The 23,829-nt window shown below is 41.8% G+C and overlaps 1 protein-coding gene across 4 annotated transcripts in view; it reads left to right on the top strand.

Moving 5' to 3' along the window:
- The window catches only part of GMDS (GDP-mannose 4,6-dehydratase), a 542,341-nt gene that overhangs the window by 441,080 nt on the left and 77,432 nt on the right, over positions 1–23,829 (top strand). The window contains exon 10 of one of the 4 annotated variants that reach the window (XM_043540188.1): positions 18,704–19,090. The exons of 2 other annotated variants lie outside the window; for them this stretch is intronic. In XM_043540188.1, coding sequence (XP_043396123.1) covers positions 18,704–18,715 — 12 coding nt within the window. In that variant the 3' untranslated portion in view covers positions 18,716–19,090. Of the gene's footprint in view, positions 1–7,227; positions 7,291–18,703; positions 19,091–23,829 lie in introns of those variants that run through there. One more of the 4 variants, XM_037893248.2, reaches the window with a different exon arrangement.

Here is a 23,829-nt window from a genome sequence, read left to right as displayed (position 1 = left end):
TCTCAGAGCCACTCAGACTGGCTCTCTGATCTCAATATCCTTTGATTCCATTTATATATGTACACCAGTGACACTGGCCAAGACTTTCAAAAGTGATGAGTGATTTTGGGTGCCCAACTTGCTGAACATCCACCATCTGAATATCAAGCCCCTTTAAAGTCCCTTAAATTGGACACCAGAATCACTATTTACTTTTGAAAATCTTGGCTGGGCTCAATCCTGCTCTCACACCAGTGAAAATCAAAAGTAAATCCATTTAAATCAGTGGAACCACATCCATGTAAACCCAGTATGTAAGAAAATCAGAATGGCCATGCAGGATCAGACCAATGGTCCATCTAGCCCAGTGTCTGTCTCTGATAGTGGCCGGTGCCAGGTTCTTCAGAGGGAATGAACAGAACAGGTCAATTATTGAGTGATCCATCCCCTGTTGTCCAGTCCCAGAACCCTAGCTTCTGGCAGTCAGAGGTTTAGGGATACCCAGAGCATGGGGTTGTGTCCCTGACCATCTTGACTAATAGTCATTGATGGACCTATTCTCCATGAATTTACTAATTAGTTTCCAAACCTAGTTATACTTTTGGCCTTCACAACCTCTCCTGGCAATGAGTTCCACAGGTTGACTGTGCGTTGTGTGAAAAAATACTTCCTTATATTTGTTTTAAACCTGCTGACTAGTAATTTCATTGGGTGACCCCGGACTTTTCTGTTATATGAAGGGGTAAATAACATTTCCATATTCACTCTCATATTCAATCACACCTCCCCTTAGTCATCTCTCTTCTAAGCTGAACAGCCCCAGTCTTTTTAATTTCTCCTCGTACAGAAGCTGTTCGATACCCCGATCATTGTTATTGTCCTTCCCTGTGCCAATTCTACTCCATCCTTTTTGAGATGCAGCACCCAGAATTGCACGTAGTATACAAGGTGTGAAACCAAAATCTGATCCAAAGCCAAAAAGCAAGGAAATGTAATCGGGAAAATAAAAGGAGTTATTTCACTCCATCTCCATTCAAGGGCAGAAAGCCCCAGCTTGAAATTTTGAAAGCCAGCTAGGGGATTTAGCCACACTGCTCCCATTGAAATTAATGGGAATTGTGTGACTACATCCCACTGCTGACTTTGAAAATCTAAGTTTCTGCACAGGAAAGCAGCTTTCTGCGCTCAAACTGCAGACATGTACACGCTGCCAAGCCACTTTGTGCACAGAAACTCCTCAGTTGCAGTGCTGCAAAAAAAAAACCACCTCGACAAGCACCGTAAGGCTATTTGCGCAGGGGCTCCAGCGCTCTATTGCCAGTGTAGACACTTGATTGCTTTCTGCACTGTAATTGGCCTCCGGAGCTGTCCCATAATGCCTCAAGTGACCGCTTTGCTCATTGTTTTGAACTCGGCTGCCCTGGAGACATACTCTCCTCCCCTTTCAAAGCATGGTTTCTGACAGCCATTGCGTGCTGTGCTGATTGCTCTGGGACACAAAGCAAACCATTAATGTGGAATGCTTGTGCTGTTGAACACAGAGGCAGGTGTGTGTGTGTGTGTGTGAGAGAGAGAGAGAGTGTGAGTGTGTGTGAGAGAGAGAGATTGCTGTGCAGGGAGGGGAGGGCTGATGTCGGGGTTTCCCCCTGCCTCAGGACTGGTTGCTTCCTGCCGCTGTTTGAACTTACAAGACAGCATGCTGACACACACTCTCTGTCCCCAAAAACACACTTTTTTTTCTCTTCCCCACTCCCACACACACACACACTCCCTGTTACACACACTTCCCCGCCCTCCCCCCCCCCACACACACACACACTTCAGTTGAAAAGCAGCTGGCAATGTAGTAGGATGCCCAAGGAACAATGGGATTGGGAAACCTGCATCATGTGATGTTGTGCCTGCCCCATGAGGCATTGCAAACCCTTCCCAAAGCACCCTGCAGCCAGTTGCACAGTGGGATAGCGACCACAATGGATTGCTGTCTTTGCCGTTGCAAGAGCTGGTCATGTGGATACACTCCAGCGTCACAGGGAGCATAGTGTGGACACGGAACAGTGGTTTAATTCCAGCATTTTAATAAAAGTGGTATTGCTTGTGCTGCTGAAGCTTTTTCTTTTTTAAGGTTAATATAATATTCTGAAATGTACAAACAAATGGACACGCAGACTACATACAGTTCTGACTGCATGGATGAGTTCATTTTTTAAATGTATTTATTCCAATCAGTTAGCACTCCCTCTGCTTCAGTACTGAATTGAAAAGCTTAGCAGCTTTAAGCATCTACCCAGCACTGAAGAAGAAACCTTGAAATGTGAGACTATCTTCTGGTTGAACTAAGTAAACTTTGTGAATGCCTTGCCTCTAAATCTGTTGGCTGTCTTTGGATATTGAAACCTTTGACTGCTTTGGGGCCCCCTGGTACTCAGTGGCCTTGGGAATTTTCCCCTTCTGACCCTCCCCTTCCCCCTGCCTCTCCCTCCCCTTGCTGATCACACACCTAACAATACCATTTCTTTCTATTTGTATTCTATCCCTCTCTGTATCCAGTCTGACATTTTTTTTAAAATGTATAGACAGTATAGGCTAATGGCTACAAGAACTTTTATACCCTTCTCACAGTCAATAGGTTTCATGAGTGCTGTGCCACAATCCCAAATACACTCTCTATGGGTTTGTTGCCTTTTGTGTTCTGTGATTATGTTTTCAAACAGTGTGCTGGCTTTTTAAGCACATGGCTCCTTTGCTAAGAGGTGCATGACTAAAACTAAAGCTTGGACAATATAGTAATAACCTCCCCTTACTGTTTCATTTACCTACAGAATTCAGATCCCTGTGATTCTGGTCTCATTAGCTCTTGCTCTTTACTATGGGCTAAATGTTTAAATGTAGATACTTGAAGTAAGGCAGCTTTAATCCATTTTTAGGCACCAAAATAAGGGATAGAGTTACCGAGAGCACAACATGTCTGAAAAAACATGCCTTTTATTGAGGTACTTAAATACAAATTTAGCCACCTAACTTTCAGTGCCCATTAAAAAAAATTTGGCAGTATCTCCCATGTTTTGATCTTTCAGCAAATGTGGTTTATCATTAATTTGCTATCTTCTCATTAGCCTAATTTACATATATTAGAAGCAAGGAATGGCTCAAAACTAAAAGACGTCCTAGTAATATCTGAAGAAATTCAGTAAGCTAGCTCTAAGCAGAGACCTCCCTCCAAGACTAACACAATGGTTGCTTATAATCAAATTATGCTTCTTGAGGTGATTTAGCAAAACTGCTTCTAATATTTTTCCACAAGTGATGTTAAGATAACTGTTCTATAATTGCTCCCTCCCTTCCATGGCCTTCTGTTGCAATGATGTTTAACACTTCCCAGACCTCAGGAATCTGATCTGTCATCAGAGAACTTAAAAAAATACCAGTTAGGATTTCACTAATTTCAGTCTTCATTTCTTCAAGGAAAGGAAAGAATCTCTTTCACCTTGTGGAAACATTATATGTAATCTAAATCTAGCACTTTGTATATCATAAGTGGGATCCTTTTTTCCACACTGTTCCATTGGCATCTTAGGGTTTGTCTAAGATGGGAAAATTTACACTCTGGATTAAGTTGCATTGATACACTGTGTCTACATTAGGGGTTTACACTGCTGTAACTACTGCTTACCTTAATACAAATTTCCCTAATGTAGAGACACCCTAACACTTCTCTCTTACCAGAAGACACACCACTGGCCTTGAAGCAGTTGTCCATCCTCTTCTGTAAAGAACAATGGCACACTAACCTGTTCCTTTTGTTATATCCCCTACTTCCAATTCTTAACAATTTAGGGGAGGACCATTTCTTTCTCTTTGCCTTTCTAGTGTAGCTATACTTGACAAAAATTGTTAGCTGGAATGGTCTTGACAGCAGAATGTCCAGTAATTCTTTGTCTTCCTGTAATTATCTGTTTAACCTGTTCTTGCTTGTTTTTAATAGATGTCTCAGTCCTCCTTACCAACTTGTTTATATTGTGAAAGGATTGTTTGTTTATATATATATATATATATATATATATATATATATATATATATATATATATATATATATTTAAAGTCTTCTACTTATTGCTTACCCTAATCTTTACATCCCTGCTTAACCAGGATAGCTTTAAATTTCACTCTCTTTAAATGTTTTTCAAATATTCAGCTCTGTGTTTCCCATACTTCCTAGCATTCCAGTAAAAATTCCTTGGGGCATATCACATTCCCCCAAATTCAGCTCTCCTAGAGTTAAAAAACGTTGGCGATGCTTCCTTTAAGTGTTCTTGCCCTAAAGAGTATTTAAAATCTAATGAAACTGAACACAGAATGAGACATGCTACTGGACCAATTCCTACTGTCAGGTCCAGAATTGTCTCTGACCCTGTACACTGTTGAATTGTCTGTATAAGGAAACCCATACTTCCCTTCCTTAAGAGTCTGTTTTGTCACCAGTAATTTGTAATTATGCATATGTAATTTGCATTACCAATCATGAGAGTTAGATGCTAGCTTTGAAGGAAGAATAACAGACCTCTCATCTATTTATTTTAAAAGAAAATCTTGATCTGCTTTCTTTTCTTGTCCTGGAAGTCTGTGTCTCATCCGATAATACCTTAGTATATGATTACCTTGCTTGTCCTTAACTCTTCTCCAAACTGACTCTGCTGCTGTGTCAGCCAATATATTTTCTTTACTTAGTTCAGACTCAGTATTATCCGTCAGTTCCATTGCCACCCACCCCTCTTTTTCATTTTGCCTTTCTGTCTGGTAAACTCTGTCTTCTGGTATTAAAACCCTGCAGACATTTTTCTATTTCAGTACAGGTGTCTCTTATGTCAGATACTTCAGAGTTATCATTGAAAACTTACATTTCTGATTTAGCTATAGAAGAATAATAATGTGTCCCCGTATTGTGCCTTTCATAAGGAACTCAGCCCTTGACAAACACTGAATAATTAAGCATCTCAAGCATGTGAAATAGATCAGAGGCGCTGCTGCCTCCCTGTTTCACTAGTGAGTAAATTGAAGGACAAAAAAAGCTAAGCAACTTGCCTATGGTCATGAGTCAGTGATAATGCCAGGAATAGACCTGAATAGCAATGTGCTCTAACCATGTGCTTAAGTGCTTTGCCAAACCTTCATATGAAGTGAAGCAGTTCAGCTCAAATAAGAATTGACCCAATTAAGAACAGAAGAAGAGCCACACTGGGTCAGACCAAAGGTCCATCTAGCCCAGTATCCTGTCTTCTGACAGTGGCCAGTGCCAGGTGCCCCGGAGGGAATGAACAGAACAGGTAATCGTCAAGTGAGCTATTGCCCATTCCCAGCTTCTGGCAACTGATCCAATTGATCCAAATATTTGTGGAGATTCAAAAAAATGTCAACTGTTTTTTTTGTTTTTGTTTTTTTTCATTTCCATGCACCTCTCTAGTCAGGACTGGACAGGCCGAAATACTCCAAGAGAGCCTGCTCTCATTCCATATGTATATGTCTATGTATACATGAAGTTGTTTTGCTTTCTTTTCTTATCCCTCCTTTGCTTTTCTTTCTCCTATATTCCTTTACATTCTTTTTTTACCTTGAATATCACTGTGTTCCTAGGTGAAGTATGTGAAGATCATTTTTGTTATTAGATTGTCTTTTTTGCAAGGTGTCTTCCACCCTGCCTATCTTCAGCAAGTTCATGCACAATTCTGCTCGCTGTCTTATTAATCCTCTTAATAAATACCCTTGTCCTTTCCGTCTGCTGTAAGACTAACTACTACCCGGGCATTCATCCCTTTGTATAGGAGCCGCTATCCACAATGCATGCTTCAGATACTCTTCTGCTTGTTGTTGTTTCACAATTTGCTCATTACATCATACTTGACAGTCCCATCTTTTAAATCCACCTCAGTGACATTCAATGCTGGAATCCTGCTGCATGCTACCATTTAGTCATCCCATGCTATGCTTCTCAGTTAACCAGTTGCTGCCCTTTATGTCATCCCGTTTCTCCTCTGCTGTGCCTCCAATGTACTCCTCTGGCAACTTTCACAGCTGGCCCTGCTCCTCCTTCTGCCCTGTTGTCATTCCTGAGGTTTAAAATGAGCTGTGTCTCATCTGTGAACTTCCTGTATTCATTGATCTTCCTGAGAACATCTCTCTAATTCTGCCATTTGATCTCTTAGTACTGCAACTAACTGACAACCCTTAACAAAAGGAAAGTGTTCCCTTAACTCCTCTGATCTAAGTCAAAACTGTTTTGCGCTCTCAATGTTGCACTGTACTTGTTATAAGATTCATGGCCTTTTTTTTTTTTTTTTTTCAAATGGTGAAAGTGGCTGAAGAAAATTGACTTTAGGTAAAAATTTTCTGCTGTGGCTGGGTGAAGAGATGTCAAATCCTTTGAAAGATTAGTTTGGAGACGGAGCTGTCACCCAGGCTGACAAATGGTAATTACAGAAATGCAGGAGATCTACACCCAACTCTTGGAAACAGTTTTAAATCAAGCCTGAGAGAATGGAGGATTGGAATTGAGGGAGAGGAGAATAAGAATCGAAGGTTATTTAGCTTCCTAATTAGGCCCCAACCCTGCAAAGCATTTAAGCATGTGCCTAACTTTATTCATGTGAGTCATTGATGGGATGTCTCACACACCTAAAGTTAAGCATGTGCTTAAGTGCGAAACCTTCAGATGAAGTGAAGCCCTTCATCTCAAATAAGAACTGACCCAATCAATCCAAATATTTGTGGAGATTCAAAAAATTTCAATTGATTTTTTTTCCCCCAGGTCCCCATACCTCTCTATTCAGGAGTGGACAGGCTGAAGTATCCCAAGACAGCCTGCTCTCCCCAGATTCCCAGCACAGGTTTGCAGACCTGAAGGGATCGGATTAAGTTCACATAGCTTTTTATTTTTAATCAACTGTTCCCCAGGCTGTGCTTCCTGTCTCTGATTGACAAGAAGTGCTGTCCCCATCAGGCTAGCTTATTTCAATCACTCCTCTCCTGCTTTCTTCTCTTTTGATTTTGTGCCTCCTCTTTGGGTTTTCCCCCCATCTACGTATTTATTTATATTTTACATCTCTTCTTAGTTCCCCAGTTATCCCCTTGTCTCCTCTTTCCCTCAGCTCTCCCTCCCCCCCATTTTGACTCTCTTCCCTCCTTCATGATCTCTATCTGTTTTCTCACCCTCTTCCCCCACGCATTTGTTTTCTTATCTCTGCCTATACGCAGGCTCCAGCTGTGTTGGAAGAAGCACAGTCTCACCAGAGAAGGAACTGAGGGTATGTCTACACTACGGAATAAGGTCGAATTTATAGAAGTCGGTTTTTTAGAAATCGGTTTTATATATTCGAGTGTGTGTGTCCCCACAGAAAATGCTCTAAGTGCATTAAGTGCATTAACTCGGCGCAGTGCTTCCACAGTACTGAGGCTAGCGTTGACTTCCAGAGCGTTGCACTGTGGGTAGCTATCCCACAGTTCCCGCAGTCTCCGCTGCCCATTGGAATTCTGGGTTGAGATCCCAATGCCTGATGGGGCTAAAACATTGTCCCGGGTGATTCTGGGTACATATCGTCAGGCCCCCCTTCCCTCCCTCCCTCCGTGAAAGCAAGGGCAGACAATCATTTCGCGCCTTTTTTCCTGAGTTACCTGTGCAGACGCCATACCACGGCAAGCATGGAGCCCGCTCAGGTAACCGTCACCGTATGTCTCCTGGGTGCTGGCAGACGCGGTACTGCATTGCTACACAGCAGCAGCAACCCATTGCCTTCTGGCAGCAGACGGTACAATACGACTGGTAGCCGTCCTCGTCATGTCCGAGGTGCTCCTGGCCACATCGGCTGGGAGCGCCTGAGCAGACATGGGCGCAGGGACTAAATTTGGAGTGACTTGACCAGGTCATTCTCTTTAGTCCTGCAGTCAGTCCTATTGAACCGTCTTATGGTGAGCAGGCTGGCAATATGGATTGCTAGCAGTCGTACTGTACCATCTTCTGCCGGGCAGGCAAGAGATGACGATGGCTAGCAGTCATACTGTGCCATCTTCTGCCGAGCAGCCATGAGATGTGGATGGCATGCAGTCCTTCTGCACCGTCTGCTGCCAGCCAAAGATGTAAAAGATAGATGGAGTGGATCAAAACAAGAAATAGACCAGATTTGTTTTGTACTCATTTGCCTCCTCCCCCATCTAGGGGACTTATTCCTCTAGGTCACACTGCAGTCACTCACAGAGAAGGTGCAGCGAGGTAAATCTAGCCATGTATCAATCAGAGGCCAGGCTAACCTCCTTGTTCCAATAAGAACAATAACTTAGGTGCACCATTTCTTATTGGAACCCTCCGTGAAGTCCTGCCTGAAATAATCCTTGATGTAAAGCCACCCCCTTTGTTGATTTTAGCTCCCTGAAGCCAACCCTGTAAGCCGTGTCGTCAGTCGCCCCTCCCTCTGTCAGAGCAATGGCAGACAATCATTCCGCGCCTTTTTTCTGTGCGGACGCCATACCAAGGCAAGCATGGAGGCCGCTCAGCTCACTTTGGCAATTTGGAGCACATTAAACACCACACGCATTATCTAGCAGTATATGCAGCACCAGAACCTGGCAAAGCGATACCGGGCGAGGAGGCGACGTCAGCGCGGTCATGTGAGTGATCAGGACATGGACACAGATTTCTCTGAAAGCATGGGCCCTGCCAATGCATGCATCGTGGTGCTAATGGGGCAGGTTCATGCTGTGGAATGCCGATTCTGGGCTCGGGAAACAAGCACAGACTGGTGGGACCGCATAGTGTTGCAGGTCTGGGACGATTCCCAGTGGCTGCGAAACTTTCGCATGCGTAAGGGCACTTTCATGGAACTTTGTGACTTGCTTTCCCCTGCCCTGAAGCGCATGAATACCAAGATGAGAGCAGCCCTCACAGTTGAGAAGCGAGTGGCGATAGCCCTGTGGAAGCTTGCAATGCCAGACAGCTACTGGTCAGTTGGGAATCAATTTGGAGTGGGCAAATCTACTGTTGGGGATGCTGTGATGCAAGTAGCCCACGCAATCAAAGATCTGCTGATATCAAGGGTAGTGACCCTGGGAAATGTGCAGGTCATAGTGGATGGCTTTGCTGCAATGGGATTCTCTAACTGTGGTGGGGCCATAGACGGAACCCATATCCCTATCTTGGCACCGGAGCACCAAGCCGCCGAGTACATAAACCGCAAGGGGTACTTTTCAATAGTGCTGCAAGCTCTGGTGGATCACAAGGGACGTTTCACCAACATCAACGTGGGATGGCCGGGAAAGGTACATGGCGCTCGCATCTTCAGGAACTCTGGTCTGTTTCAAAAGCTGCAAGAAGGGACTTTATTCCCAGACCAGAAAATAACTGTTGGGGATGTTGAAATGCCTATATGTATCATTGGGGACCCAGCCTACCCCTTAATGCCATGGCTCATGAAGCCGTACACAGGCAGCCTGGACAGTAGTCAGGAGCTGTTCAACTACAGGCTGAGCAAGTGCAGAATGGTGGTAGAATGTGCATTTGGACGTTTAAAGGCACGCTGGCGCAGTTTACTGACTCGCTTAGACCTCAGCGAAACCAATATTCCCACTGTTATTACTGCTTGCTGTGCGCTCCACAATATCTGTGAGAGTAAGGGGGAGACGTTTATGGCGGGGTGGGAGGTTGAGGTAAATCGCCTGGCTGCTGGTTACGCGCAGCCGGACACCAGGGCGGTTAGAAGAGCACAGGAGGGCGCGGTACGCATCAGAGAAGCTTTGAAAACCAGTTTCATGACTGGCCAGGCTACGGTGTGAAAGTTCTGTTTGTTTCTCCTTGATGAAACCCCCCGCCCCTTGGTTCACTCTACTTCCCTGTAAGCTAACCACCCTCTCCTCCCTTCGATCACCGCTTGCAGAGGCAATAAAGTCATTGTTGCTTCACATTCATGCATTCTTTATTCATTCATCACACAAATAGGGGGATGACTACCAAGGTAGCCCAGGAGGGGTGGTGGAGGAGGGAAGGAAAATGCCACACAGCACTTTAAAAGTTTACAACTTTAAAATTTATTGAATTTTTTTTTGGGCAATCCTCTGTGGCGGAGTGGCTGGTTGGCCGGTGGCCCCCCCACCGCATTCTTGGGCGTCTGGGTGTGGAGGCTATGGAACTTGGGGAGGAGGGCGGTTGGTTACACAGGGGCTGTAGTGGCAGTCTGTGCTCCAGCTGCCTTTGCTGCAGATCAACCATACACTGGAGCATACTGGTTTGGTCCTCCAGCAGCCTCAGCATTGAATCCTGCCTCCTCTCATCATGCTGCCGCCACATTCGAGCTTCAGCCCTCTCTTCAGCCCGCCACTTACTCTCTTCAGCCCGCCACCTCTCCTCCCGGTCATTTTGTGCTTTCCTGCAGTCTGACATTATTTGGCTCCACGCATTCGTCTGTGCTCTGTCAGTGTGGGAGGACAGCATCAGCTCGGAGAACATTTCATCTCGAGTGCGTTTTTTTTTTCTTTCTAATCTTCACTAGCCTCTGGGAAGGAGAAGATCCTGTGATCATTGAAACACATGCAGCTGGTGGAGAAAAAAAAAGGGACAGCGGTATTTAAAAAGACACATTTTATAAAACACTGGCTACACTCTTTCAGGGTAAACCTTGCTGTTAACATTACATACATAGCACATGTGCTTTCGTTACAAGGTCGCATTTTGCCTCCCCCCACCGCGTGGCTACCCCCTCAACCCTCCCCCCTCCCTGTGGCTAACAGCAGGGAACATTTCTGTTCAGCCGCAGGCAAACAGCCCAGCAGGAATGGGCTCCTCTGAGTGTCCCCTGAAGAAAAGCACCCTATTTCAACCAGGTGACCACGGATTATATCTCACTCTCCTGAGGATAACACAGAGAGATAAAGAACGGATGTTGTTTGAATGCCAGCAAACATACACTGCAATGCTTTGTTGTACAATGATTCCCGAGTACGTGTTACTGGCCTGGAGTGGTAAAGTGTCCTACCATGAAGGACACAATAAGTCTGCCCTCCCCAGAAACCTTTTGCAAAGGCTTTGGGAGTATATCCAGGAGAGCCGCGAATGCCAGGGCAAAGTAATCCTTTCACATGCTTGCTTTTAAACCATGTATAGTATTTTAAAAGGTACACTCACCGGAGGTCCCTTCTCCGCCTGCTGGGTCCAGGAGGCAGCCTTGGGTGGGTTTGGGGGGTACTGGCTCTAGGTCCAGGGTGAGAAACAGTTCCTGGCTGTCGGGAAAACCGGTTTCTCCGCTTGCTTGCTGTGAGCTATCTACAACCTCATCATCATCATCATCTTCGTCCCCAAAACCTGCTTCCGTATTGCCTCCATCTCCATTGAAGGAGTCAAACAACACGGCTGGGGTAGTGGTGGCTGAACCCCCTAAAATGGCATGCAGCTCATCTTAGAAGCGGAATGTTTGGGGCTCTGACCCGGAGCGGCCGTTCGCCTCTCTGGTTTTCTGGTAGGCTTGCCTCAGCTCCTTCAGTTTCATGCGGCACTGCTTTGGGTCCCTGGTATGGCCTCTGTCCTTTACGCCCTGGGAGATTTTGACAAAGGTTTTGGCATTTCGAAAACTGGAACGGAGTTCTGATAGCACGGATTCCTCTCCCCATACAGCGATCAGATCCCGTACCTCCCGTTCGGTCCATGCTGGAGCTCTTTTGCAATTCTGAGACTCCATCATGGTCACCTCTGCTGATGAGCTCTGCATGGTCACCTGCAGCTTGCCACGCTGGCCAAACAGGAAATGAGATTCAAAAGTTCGCGGTTCTTTTCCTGTCTACCTGGCCAGTGCATCTGAGTTGAGAGTGCTGTCCAGAGCGGTCACAATGGAGCACTCTGGGATAGCTCCCGGAGGCCAATACTGTCGAATTGTGTCCACAGTACCCCAAATTCGAGCCGGCAAGGCCGATTTAAGCGCTAATCCACTTGTCAGGGGTGGAGTAAGGAAATCGATTTTAAGAGCCCTTTAAGTCGAAATAAAGGGCTTCATCGTGTGGACAGGTGCAGGTTTACATCGATTTAATGCTGCTAAATTCGACCTAAAGTCCTACTGTAGACCAGGGCTGAGAAGGGGGAGAGACTGGAGCATATAAAATACATAAGAGTTCTTGCTTCAGAGAGCTCCAGCCCTAATGCATCCTTGCCACCTATCTAGTTTGTCGCCCACTGATCTTTTTCTGCCTGAGTATTGCCCAGCAGCCCGGTCCCTTTTCCATTCACCCACATGGGATGAGATTTTCAAAAGAGACCAGGGCCAGATTTTCAAGTGCTGAGCACCCAGCAGCACCCATTGTAACACTATCATATTTTCAGAAGAGCTCAGCATCTGATTTGTTGGGTTCTTTTAAAAGTCTGGCCACTCAGTTTGGTTCCTAAATGGGAGCTGAGCTCTTTTTGAAAATCAGGGCCCTTTGTAGAAGCTTGTCAAAAAAGGTTAGAAATTTTTTTTTTTATGAAAAATGGGCAAATAATAAAAAAAGTCACCATTTTTCCGCAACTGTAGCCCTACATTTTTCGGGTATACATTTACCCCCATTGCTCACAACCCAGATGGCATTCTCCCAGGGTGTTTTGTGCATTTAGAATGCATTAAGGGCATGAACTGTGTGGAAAAGAAAAATGCCACCTCTGGGCTTTGGATTCAGGGGAGAGAAAGAGTATGGGGTCAGGTTTCCTCCATCAATCCTGGAATAAAACGCTGGAGTGCTAGCACTTCATCTACTTTCCTCTGTCTACTTCTGTTGCATGTGTGTGGGTGTAGAGAGGGAAGTGACAATTACAAAATACTAGAATGTGATGTGTGAAGCTTCATGCTGCAATATTGATGTTAAAATACCTTCTGCTAAATTTGCATTGAAAATTAGCCTACTTAGTATTTAAGTCTTCCAAACAGGGCTATTCAACTGTATATGCCACGGCACACAGTTTTTTCATGTTTTAGGAACATTATTCATTTTTATGTAGAACCCCATCTCTCTCATCGCTTCCCCTGATCTCTCTGGTTTACCCGTACAGTCAGTAAAAAAAAATCTGACAAATTACACATTTGAAAATAAATAAAAAAGCAAGTCTCTATAAAAACGAGACATTGATTTCCAGTAAAACAGTGAATGTTTCTGCAACAGGATGTGGATTTGGAGAGTTTTCAAGGGTGGAGATACCATGCAGAGAAGCTGCTGTGCCAGCTCGGACTCCTGACAGATGACTGTACTCTTGGTTTCCAAACAATCACCTTTTACAGTGATATTAGGGAAATACCAGTTTGTGTCCACCCTATCAGCAAGATAACTTGACCTTTTAATTACCAAGATTTTTTGTTCTGTTTCTTTCCTGTCAGCCTTTTTTAAAGAGCCGTATAAAGGTAGCCATTCTTTTTTATTCTGATAATGGACTCAGAAGGTGTCTGCTTTCTGAAGTGCACATAACAATCCTCTCAGGTGCATGCAGCAGTCTGATACCCTACAACAGCAACATACTTCCTGAAAGGGTGAACATAGACAAGTTGGATAAGTGCCAGATTGTGGCCTGTCTGGCACTCCTGCCCAGGCAAGCAAGTGTCCACAAGACATCTTTTAGCCCCCTGTACCAGCTGCCCACATTGCAAATAACATCACAGTGGGGAAAGCAGCCTCAGCAGAGCTGCTACTCCCCTTCCCTTTTGGTGGGTGGCAAATGAGCCCCCCAATGCACCAGGCAGTGCAGTTATGCTAATGCTCTGAGGGATGTACTAGGTATAGAGCTGCATCTGTTTCAAAACAAGGGGAAACTAGCATTGCAATAATAAACATGGGGCTTGTGGAAAAGCCACAGTTTAGCCTAAGGTTCTTCTCTACGTAACTGACAACTAAATCGTACTGATTTTGACACTTGCAATTCCTTTTTAAATCTCTGAAAATCAGACCATTAATGTGAAAGGTATGAAGGAGAGAAGAAAATGCCAGATTTGGTTACCAAAGGAATAGCTCAAAGAAAGAAAATAGGTCAAAGACCAATGTAAGGGAAACATTTAACTTGCTTATATATACAAGTTCAAGAAAGGATACTCGAGTGGTTAAAATGTTAGTCTAGGACTCAGAAGATCTGAGATTCCTGGGTCTGCCACTATCTCCCTTTGTGGTGTGGGCAGATCTGTTTGGCCAAGACATAGCAAAACTCTTAAGCATATGCTTATCTTTAAGCGGGGTACTAAAGTGCTTTGCTGAATCAGGATCTTGATCTGTTGTGTCTTGTTTTGTAAAATCTGTACAGTGAGGATACTGCTCTTCCTCAGAGTGAGAGTAAATTCATTAATGTTTGCAAGGTACCTGGCATAGGTTACTGCTATGAAGACCATAGAGGTAGATAAAGTTGTAAAGAAACCTGGGTGCATAAAATTCAATGATGTCTAATTTAAAAAAGACTTTTACATACATTGAATTTTTAATTAAAATTAAATACAGGTATATTTTTAAAAATAAACATATTTAAAATTAAATTTGAAATTAGCAGCTTATGTTGGGACCTAAACTACTTATAAACTAGTCAAATAATATAAATTAAATATCAAAAAAAGACACATAAGCAGTACATATGTGCTGCGAGGTTGTAAAGAAAGTCAAACCACTGACTAAGCACCGGGACCCAGAGTTTGCTGAAAAGTGCTAAACCGACGTTTGATAGCAGTAACCTCTTTGGCAGGTACAGAGAGAGAATTTTCGTCATTTCAGTTTATTCAACTAGTTTAGTTCAATGACTATTTCATTCAGAGTTGAGAAACCAACTGGAAGCTGAAAAATCAGGAAGGCTAGTGTTCCTCTTCCAATCTATGAATAAAAACTAGGTGTGAGAGGATTAGCTTTCCTAGTTCTAAAATCTTGAAGGACATAGTGCCCAGAATCAATTAGTTCAGTTCACTAACTACAGATAAATAGTTTAGATAAATGAAGTATTAAAACAGTTTACCTATCTATCTTTAAATGCAAAAATTGTTTTGATAAATTTTTCTTCTGCATGAAACACATTTAAGAGTTTTATTTAAGAATAATAAATAAATTCATATTTTTGTGAATTTTCAGTTGAATTTGAATTGCAAATAATCTAGTAAATAAAAATGCATCATTCACCATTTTCTAACATAAAAGAATAAAAATTAAGAATATGAATAAGAGTAAAAAAGTTTAGCTGTATAACTGCTTAACTAAATGTGTATAGGTTTAGTGTATACTCCTGGTTAGCAAAAAGAAGCACCAAATTTAGTGTAAAGGCTATATTTAGTTGCAAATCAATATGTTTTAATGGTTAACAACCAATAAGAATCAACCTTTCTGTAGTAAAATAACTAAAAAGTATAAATGCAAAACATGATTAAAATCAATTATTTAAATCAGAGTTTCCTGCTTGCTGATTTCAATCATGATTAAAAATGGTGATTTAAATCAAAATGATTTAAATCAGTCCATCCTGAAAGACATCCATAAAGGGGCATCCAGTTCTGAGGAAGTTTATTCCTCTTAGAGCTGATCATAACCTGAGTGTTTTTTTTCCTGTTGACTTTTCATTGGAAAAACCAAGCGCTGAAATACATTTGACCCAAAAAAAAAAAAAAAAAACAGATATTCAGTTTTCTAACAAAAATTAATAATTTTGGGAGAAAGCAGACATTTTCATGACAGCTTTTGCTTGGTCAGAACCCCAATTTTCTGTTAGAATTTTCCACAGAAAATTTTTGATCATTCTGTTTTACCCCCAGCATCTCCATCCTTTTCACTTTAACTTTTCTCTCTTGCTTCACTTTGGGCAAATGGTTGATGGGGGTGGAGGATTTGAAATGTTTGTTTTAAAAACTTACAAATCCACCCCTTTTTGTCATCTTTACCAAACTGGCAAAATTGGGAGGGAGACATGAGGATGTAGGGCATGTTTCCAATGGCGCTGCCCAGATACAGTAGAGATTGCTCCTTGAGCAATACACTGGATGGATGTTATCTTTGGATCACATTATTTCCCATCTCTGCATGACACCAGGATAGCCTGTAACAGTGAGGCTGCCTGTAACAAAACGTAAGCAATTTTGAACAACACTGCTAATTGATTTTAGCCTCATGCCACATTCCCAGTGTTTACTAGTGTTCAAGGAGTACTTACATGTGTGTGCAGGCATGCATGAGAGATCTAGCTGTCCAAACATTTTTTATTGATTAAAACCCCCAGAAATGATTTGTGTGCTGTAATAGCTACAGTACTCTCCCTGAACCAGGGAATGGATCTTAATGCCAGTTTTGGATGGTCCCCAAGTTGTCTGGTCTCCCAACTGGGTAGGTGAAAGGGGACACGGTAGCTCTCAGCAAGGCAGGGGGAACTCACAAACAAACAAAGAGCATTATGCTTGCGATTAGCTGGTGGTCACGGCCAATGTTCAGGCATAGTATCTGACAAGCTGACCAAAGCAGACTATATGAAAAATATTACCAAGCATCAAAAAGATTTAGTAATAGATTAAAAGTGAATGCCTGCCTCAACAGATTTTTTTTTCAATTGAGAAAGGATTAAGGTTGACAAGGTGAAGTTGTTTTAATAATTCACAGACAATAATACATCTGTCACTTGACAGAGATATTGTTTAAGATGTTAACATTGTCTGGCATAACATAAAACAGGGTCACTCACTCACCTCTTGGAAACACCTAGCCTGGCCTCATTTAAGTGTCTTCTTTCCAGCCTTGCCAGTATATTTTTATAGCTTTGGTAGAGCTCTCAGATGTAGTGACTTTAGAATTTTATCTATTGTATTATGGTTAAGAATGCAGTAAACTAAAACTCCTCATCAGCCCTTCTGCAAATGCAGTAACACTTAAACTACAGTTCTATCGACAGTCATTGAAATTCAAAGCAAAGCATCTGATTGCCTACCAAAAATATCTTTTAAATCAGGTGTCCTTTTTGCAACCTTTTTGTATTTTTTGCAGGCTCTCTTTTTGCCAGAGTGCTGAACTGTACTGCATTTCAGTCATGCTTAATATTGAATAGCTACATGCAGAAAAGATGGATTAATAATAATGAAAGCAAAAAAATGTATTTTGAAGTGGGACAGCTGCCTATTTTCTTGTACAGTAATCTGTGACAAATATATGGTTGTAATTCACTACATCTGTTACTGAGTCAGTGCTTTCCAGAGCGTAGTTTAACAGATTTCCGGGTGGGGTGAGTGGAAAAGGAATTGTTTTTGTTTTGTTTCGTCTGATTAACTCACAAAACACATTTTCCACATTCTGATCCTTAATATATAAAAAAATTTTAAAACAACAAGGACTGTCCTCTGACCAAAGTGATTGGCTCCTACTATAGTTTCTCATTAGATACCAGTTGTAAATCCCCATACCTCTAATCTCTGGCACAGTTTCCCTCTTGATCCTAGGCTCTATTTCAATGCATTGGGGGGATTAGAAAGTTGGTTATGATGATGGAATTGTAAACAGAGGAAATGTGAGGTATTAGGAGAAGCTCAGGTTAGCGAGATGACCAGGATTGCTCTGTGTGCTGTATTGGTACCTAAGCAACAAAGCCTACCAAACCCTCTTTTTATATCACTTTGTGTCACCACTGACTGTGTGTTGTGACATTTACTCCTCACTCCAAACAGTTCTTCTGTACTACTAATCCCATAAGGTTAGCACAGCCTTTTATCCTGGACATAGTTAAAGAGGCTGCAGAAGAGTTTCCTAAATTGTATTCAGGCTCCCTCCCCACCCCACTCTTCCCCCCACCCCAAGAAATGGTTTATGGGTATTATCTTTGTATGTAACATCTTTGTCGGGTGCCTATTGCAAGAGCACAACAACAAAAGTCAAAACCCAGAGTGTTACAATCAATCGAAAAGAACCAGCTAGCTCAAATACTGTATAGTGAGACAGAACTCAGGAATTAGGCAAAGGAGGAAACCAAATAGCCCTAGAGATAAGCAACCTACCTACAAAGAGGTCAGTATTCATATGGTGCAAAGGATGGAGGGAAAGATGAACACAACAGCAAAAAGAACCAAACAAGGGAGGGAATCTGCAAAATGGTCAGGGAAGGGTTAATCCCAACATAGAAGATTTATGCATTTCGAAATGCAGCCAGTAGGGGTTTGTGACAAATGGGTCTGAACAGAGTTTCACTCCTCAGACACTTGGCAGAGAAAGCCCTACATTTTTCTTCCAGTGTTAAGGACCAAAAGCAGATCTACCCTGTCCTGACTGTTGTTGCTGGGCAGATTCAAAAAGCAAGATGTGATCACTCACTCAGGTAGCTAAATCCTATATTGTGAAGGAGTTCATATTTAATACTAACACCTTGAACTATATTCTTTGACATCCTGGTAACAGTGTAGCTTGTGACAGTTACAAGTAACCTGTCCCTATTTTAAGAAGCAAGCAGCTGTCTCCTACAACTGCCTCAGTCAATGATCAGTTTCAGAGTATGCCCAATTAGGCAGCACATTATAATAGTCTAACCAAGAGGTCACAACGGCATGGCTGACTATGGTGAAGTTTGTGTCTGAAAGAGAGTAGCAGTTTTTCTAGAAAGTGGAGAGGATTGTCATCACACGTGCTGTAGTTATTGTAGAACAATTACCAAGATATACATACGCCAAATTTAACTGAATGGGTTTTTGTAGGCCAATGTAGAGTTTTTGAAGTGTCCCATTGACTGAGATCCTCTGTTTATCTACAGTGTTGGTACTGATGCAAGTTTCTGCACACTATTTTACCAGCTGACCACAATCATGATCTGGAGGGATCACCTTGAGGTGAAAGAAAATCAGCAAGGTCTCTCTGCAGAGACTGCCAACAAATGTACCAATGATGGGGTTTTTTTATGTGGGCACCTGTCTGCTAGTCAAAGCAATGTGATCAACAACTCATTTCACGTAGGCTACCAAATACTAGTTACTATTAGGGATGGACAAACTAATGTAATTAAAAATCAATCCATCCCATCCCTGTCCACTAGAATTTCCTGCTTCTCTCCAACCAACTTCTCTCCAACTTTTGCTGAATCTTGGGAAAGGTGGGTTCACCACAAATGCCTCCTATCTCACGGTTAGATGACCGAAATTCAGCCTGCTGCTGTCTGGGCTTTCCTGCTGATGAAGCCTCTGTGGGCACAGCACTTCCATAAAAGACCCAAATCTTGGGTGAACTGAAGGTTTCTGAGGAACGCTGTGTAGTTTACAGTATTTCTGTCAAGGAAGCCTCAGAAACACCATATTCAGAGAGGACATCAGCAGACCCCAGTACCACAGCCTGATGTGATGATGTGGAGAGCCTGGGGGGAATGTCATACCCCTTACTTCCCTTTAACACTTCCCAGACCCAGAGACCCACAAGAGGATCACTGAGGCAGAGGAAAGAAAACTGTTATCATTCTCACACAACAAAGGTAGAGAGCAGGGAAAAACTCAGAAAGTTTGTTGAACTAAGTAAAGATCCGAAATTAATAGAAATTCAGGTTTGCTCATCACTAATCACTGACAATATGTCTGAGGTTTGAACTGGTGACCAAGGTGTAAAAGACGTCAACGACTAGTAACCTCAGCCATCCCAATTTATCATATCCAGGTATTTAAAGTGAACTCTACAGGTTTATAAATTGAGAAGCTATAGGTTGTATAGGCATGTTTCAAGGCAGCCAGTAACCCATTTTACTGACACAGATTGTTTATTTTAAATCTGGATTATATATGTGTGTGTTAGAGAGGGAAAACTGAGGTTTTGCCTTTCCCGTAAAGAGGGTTCCAGTGTGTGAGTGGACAAAGATGAGTTAACATTACGTCAGTGGAGGTAAATAACCTCATTTCTGTGGAAAGGGTGCTGACAAGCAGTAATTCTTGGGAAGCCTCCAGCTAGAGTCCAGATACTGATTTTAGGGATTTAGGCAATATAAAAGTGATTATTAAAAAAGAAGAAGAAAAGATATGTACATAACTGGGCCTGTAGTGTTTCTTAATAATTTGTTTTTCTATTAAACATTTCCAGAAACACTTGTACAGTTAAGCCAAGTGCTGTGAAGAGGCTAGTATTCAGTTTCGGGTACATTGTTCCAAATTTATGTTTTCAGTTAAACTGAGTAGGTTTCAGCTGCAAGTCTAGCCTGCTTGAAAAATACACACACACACATACAGCCTGAGTCTGGTGGACCTCATATAAACTTGGACTGAAAATATTGCATTTCAAATAACTCTTCAGGGCAGGAGCCTTGCTTTTCTACTTTTTCTGTAAGGCTCATTAGGGGTCATTGATGCTGCATAAAAATAAGCAAGCAAAATTAGGTCCCGTTCCTCCAAATCAGAGTCCCGAATATTCAGCTGTCTCCTTCACCCAGTAACTCAGACCCAGCTGCTTGGGCAGCATTCCTCCTTCCACACTCCACTCTTTGTTATTTTAGTATCAAACCTCATCCTAGTCCCTTGTCCTAGGTATCTAGACCTGTCACCCCAATCATCAGAGTTTGATCCCTAGATAACACCCCATACCCGAGTCCTAGAAGTTTAAAAGGCACCTCCACCCCAAAACCAAATGTTGGACTTCCAGGAGACACCTCTCACCAAGGGACCTTTAGTCCTGGCTATCCAAACACACATGAGAAAGTCATATTAAATTGCAAGGAGTGATTTCTTTTCTATGGGTTTTTCTAACCTTAGAATTCTGTAGCAAGGATATAAAATTATGTAGGATTGATAGAAAAACCTATAGAAAGGAAATCACTGTCTGTTAAAAACTGTAGATTTTTACAGTAACTTTTATGGAACCCTGTTGGCTTTATCTCTTAAAAACCCTGACCCATGAGTGCAAGCTCCCATCTGTATGCAAAATCAAAGGGAATATAGGAGCCTGAGTTCACTGGCTAGGCAACAAGACCGCTTTTCAGTGTCTTCAGTCTCAAGGATCTCATCCTCTTACTGGAAACTTTGTATGTCATCTTAAAAGGTTTGACTGTATTTCTATACATAGTTTCCAGCCTTACGTGGATCAATAGGAAGCCTGTTCTGAAAGCCAAACCCTTCTTTCTTTGCATGAGTAGGGTGTGTAAGCTTCAAATTAATGGTCCGAAACTGTAAACTTACATCCTCGGTGACTGATATATATTTAACATATAAACCACTCGTGTATCTGTGCAGCTAAAGTAGGGTGGAATATCCACATGCAGTGAGGAGATCTGCAATGTGACCGTGAGCACTGCTAACAATTCAGTAACCAAACTTCGTTATTCTAATGTACAGGGAGAAAAGAAGTGCCAATGTTACAACACAATGGGTTGTTGTTACTGTAATACACAGGTGTTAGATAGATACTGTGTTCATGTAAATGTGAAATCAACACATTTTTAACAACTGTGAGGAACCTTCACAAACCTTCCTGCTGGCATAATTTTTGAAGGATGTATATTATATAAATAGAAATCAAAGAATTTTAAAGATTTAAATGTGGTCTCATCTTATTCCTTACTTAGAAAAGCTGGGGAAATATAGTACAAGCTGTTTCAAAAGGATCCTGTCATTATGTAATAGGCTCACAATGTGGTCTATTATACAGTAGGAAAGGAAAGACCTTCTAGATTTTGATTATCTTGCCTTATGAGAGGTAGTGGCTTCTGGGAAAATGAGCACAGGGTTAACAATTGGGCAATTGTGAGTTCTAATCCTGTGGCTGTCACAGATTTACTGTGTGACCCTAGGCTTGTTACTTCATCTTTCTGACCATGTCCCCATCTGTAATCACGTGAAATTGTGCTAGGATAAGAATACTTATCAGACCTGCTTCACAGGGATGTAGTGAGAAATAATATCGTCACTCCAGTTTGAATTTGTAAAGTGTCATAAGTGCTAAGTATTATTTTTTATTTATTTTAGGAAGGTGGGGTTTTTTTTAATCTACCACACTAGGAAATTAAAAGTAACAAAATGCCACTTGTTTTGTAGACCCTACAACAACTCAGTGACTTGCTTAGCATTAGCTGACTAACAAACATTGTTTCCATCACAATGTTGATGTTCAAGACTAATCTGGTAGTGCACAACTGTGTTTGCTTAGAAAAGAAGAGAAAGGCTGAAGTTGTTAAATGCAGCCATAATAATTCCAGCTCCATTTAAAACACAGGGAACAATTAAGTTTGCTAAGTGAAAAAAGAAAACATTGGTGGAAGAAAAAAAATCATTGGCTTCTAAGGGAGCGTTTCAAACAGTAGGAAGAAAAGAACAAATTTCAAACAAGTCTTGTAAAAATTTTCCTGACAGTACCATTTTTTGATTAATTTTATCATTTTAACATCAGAAAGATTTGTGTGTATTTTAAATGGGAGTAAATTATATTTACACTTACTTGAAGGCTACTTTCCGCTGCTCGCACAATGTAAAATGACCTTAGTGTAAATGAAAATCAACCTCTTTAGAGTTTAAGGAATTCACAGAGACTTAGGCACAAACTTAACTTGACTACTCTTGTGTGTAAAATTAAGCAGGTGTATAAGTTTTTGAAGGAGTGGGTCCTAATTGACCGCTACTTGTTCCTAGTTTCTATTCATTGAGCTCTATTCTATTCATTTTCTATTCATTGAGTGTTTGTACACTGAGTCACTGTATCTAACTACGGAGATAAATTTTCTTTTGTTTGATTTGACCTTAGATGAATTGTGTGATTCAGCTAATAACCTGTGTTCCTTCACTCCCTCAGACATTCTGAATTTCATTTCCCTCCTCCTTCCCCACAGTTTTCTATTATCACTAAATATCTTATTTACTATTATCACTAAAGGGAATGGAAGTTTACTCAGTATTAATCTTCCTCTTGCTACTTCTCTCTCTCTTGTTCTCTCGCCTACTCGCTCGCTCCTCTTTTTTAAACAATACTGGTGGCTGTTGAAACTTGTAATCCATACACAATTCTATCATGGACTAGCCACCAGGTAGCAAGACAGACCTTCAGAATACTTTGCAACCAGTCAAGGAGTTAGAGACTCATAAAAGAGATGAGATAGGAGCTATATGAGGGAAACAAAGTTCAGTAGAACACAGGCAATGATTTCTGAAAAATATTTTTCTTACAGCCTATGAGGCCTACAAAGTCTTTATCTGGTGCAGTTTCTACACTTAGCCAGGGATAGTATTATGGTGTGGAAAAAGGCAGAAACGTCACATCTGTTCCTTTTTCAATTTCAGTTTGACAAGAAATTTCACACAACTTCAAATTAAATTTAAGGCACCTGCAAAAACCAGCCTTTTGCTCTATAGGGGAGAAAAACACCAAAAATGTGGGTGAAAGTAACAAGTCTTTTACTTTTTTGTGAAACTAGAATAAACATGATTTTTTTTTCTTTCTGCTAGGAACACCAACAGTGTGAATATTTTTATACAGCTCTGTACATCTGATTCCAGGAATTTTCCCACTGCTAGGATCATGCTTATAGGTCTTTAGTTACCTGCCTGGGGCTTATTTGCAGAAATTTGTCTTCACATGCACAATTATTTTGTGTGTACTTAAATGTGTACTTCATTTTATTAAAATAGGTAATATGCTAAGGTATATTTACATTTAGATTGTTTGAGCTATACGTTAATAACCCCTATACTGCAATGCTACAGAGTAATTTCCCAAAGCACTGTGGTAACACTACTGTAAGGCAAAATATTTGAGACTACTACTATAGAATACTCTACAATTTAATAAGGAAATTTAGAGATTTAGAACAGAAGAACAGTCATACTGGGTCAGACCAATGGTCCATCTAGGCCAGAATCCCGCCTTCCAACAGTGGCCAATTCCAGGTGTTTCAGAGGGTCTGAACAGAAAAGGGCAATTATC

The sequence above is a fragment of the Chelonia mydas genome, chromosome 2 (assembly GCF_015237465.2).
Source record: "Chelonia mydas isolate rCheMyd1 chromosome 2, rCheMyd1.pri.v2, whole genome shotgun sequence".
NCBI classification, from domain to species: domain Eukaryota; kingdom Metazoa; phylum Chordata; order Testudines; family Cheloniidae; genus Chelonia; species Chelonia mydas.
This window is presented reverse-complemented; position numbering and strand designations above follow the sequence as displayed.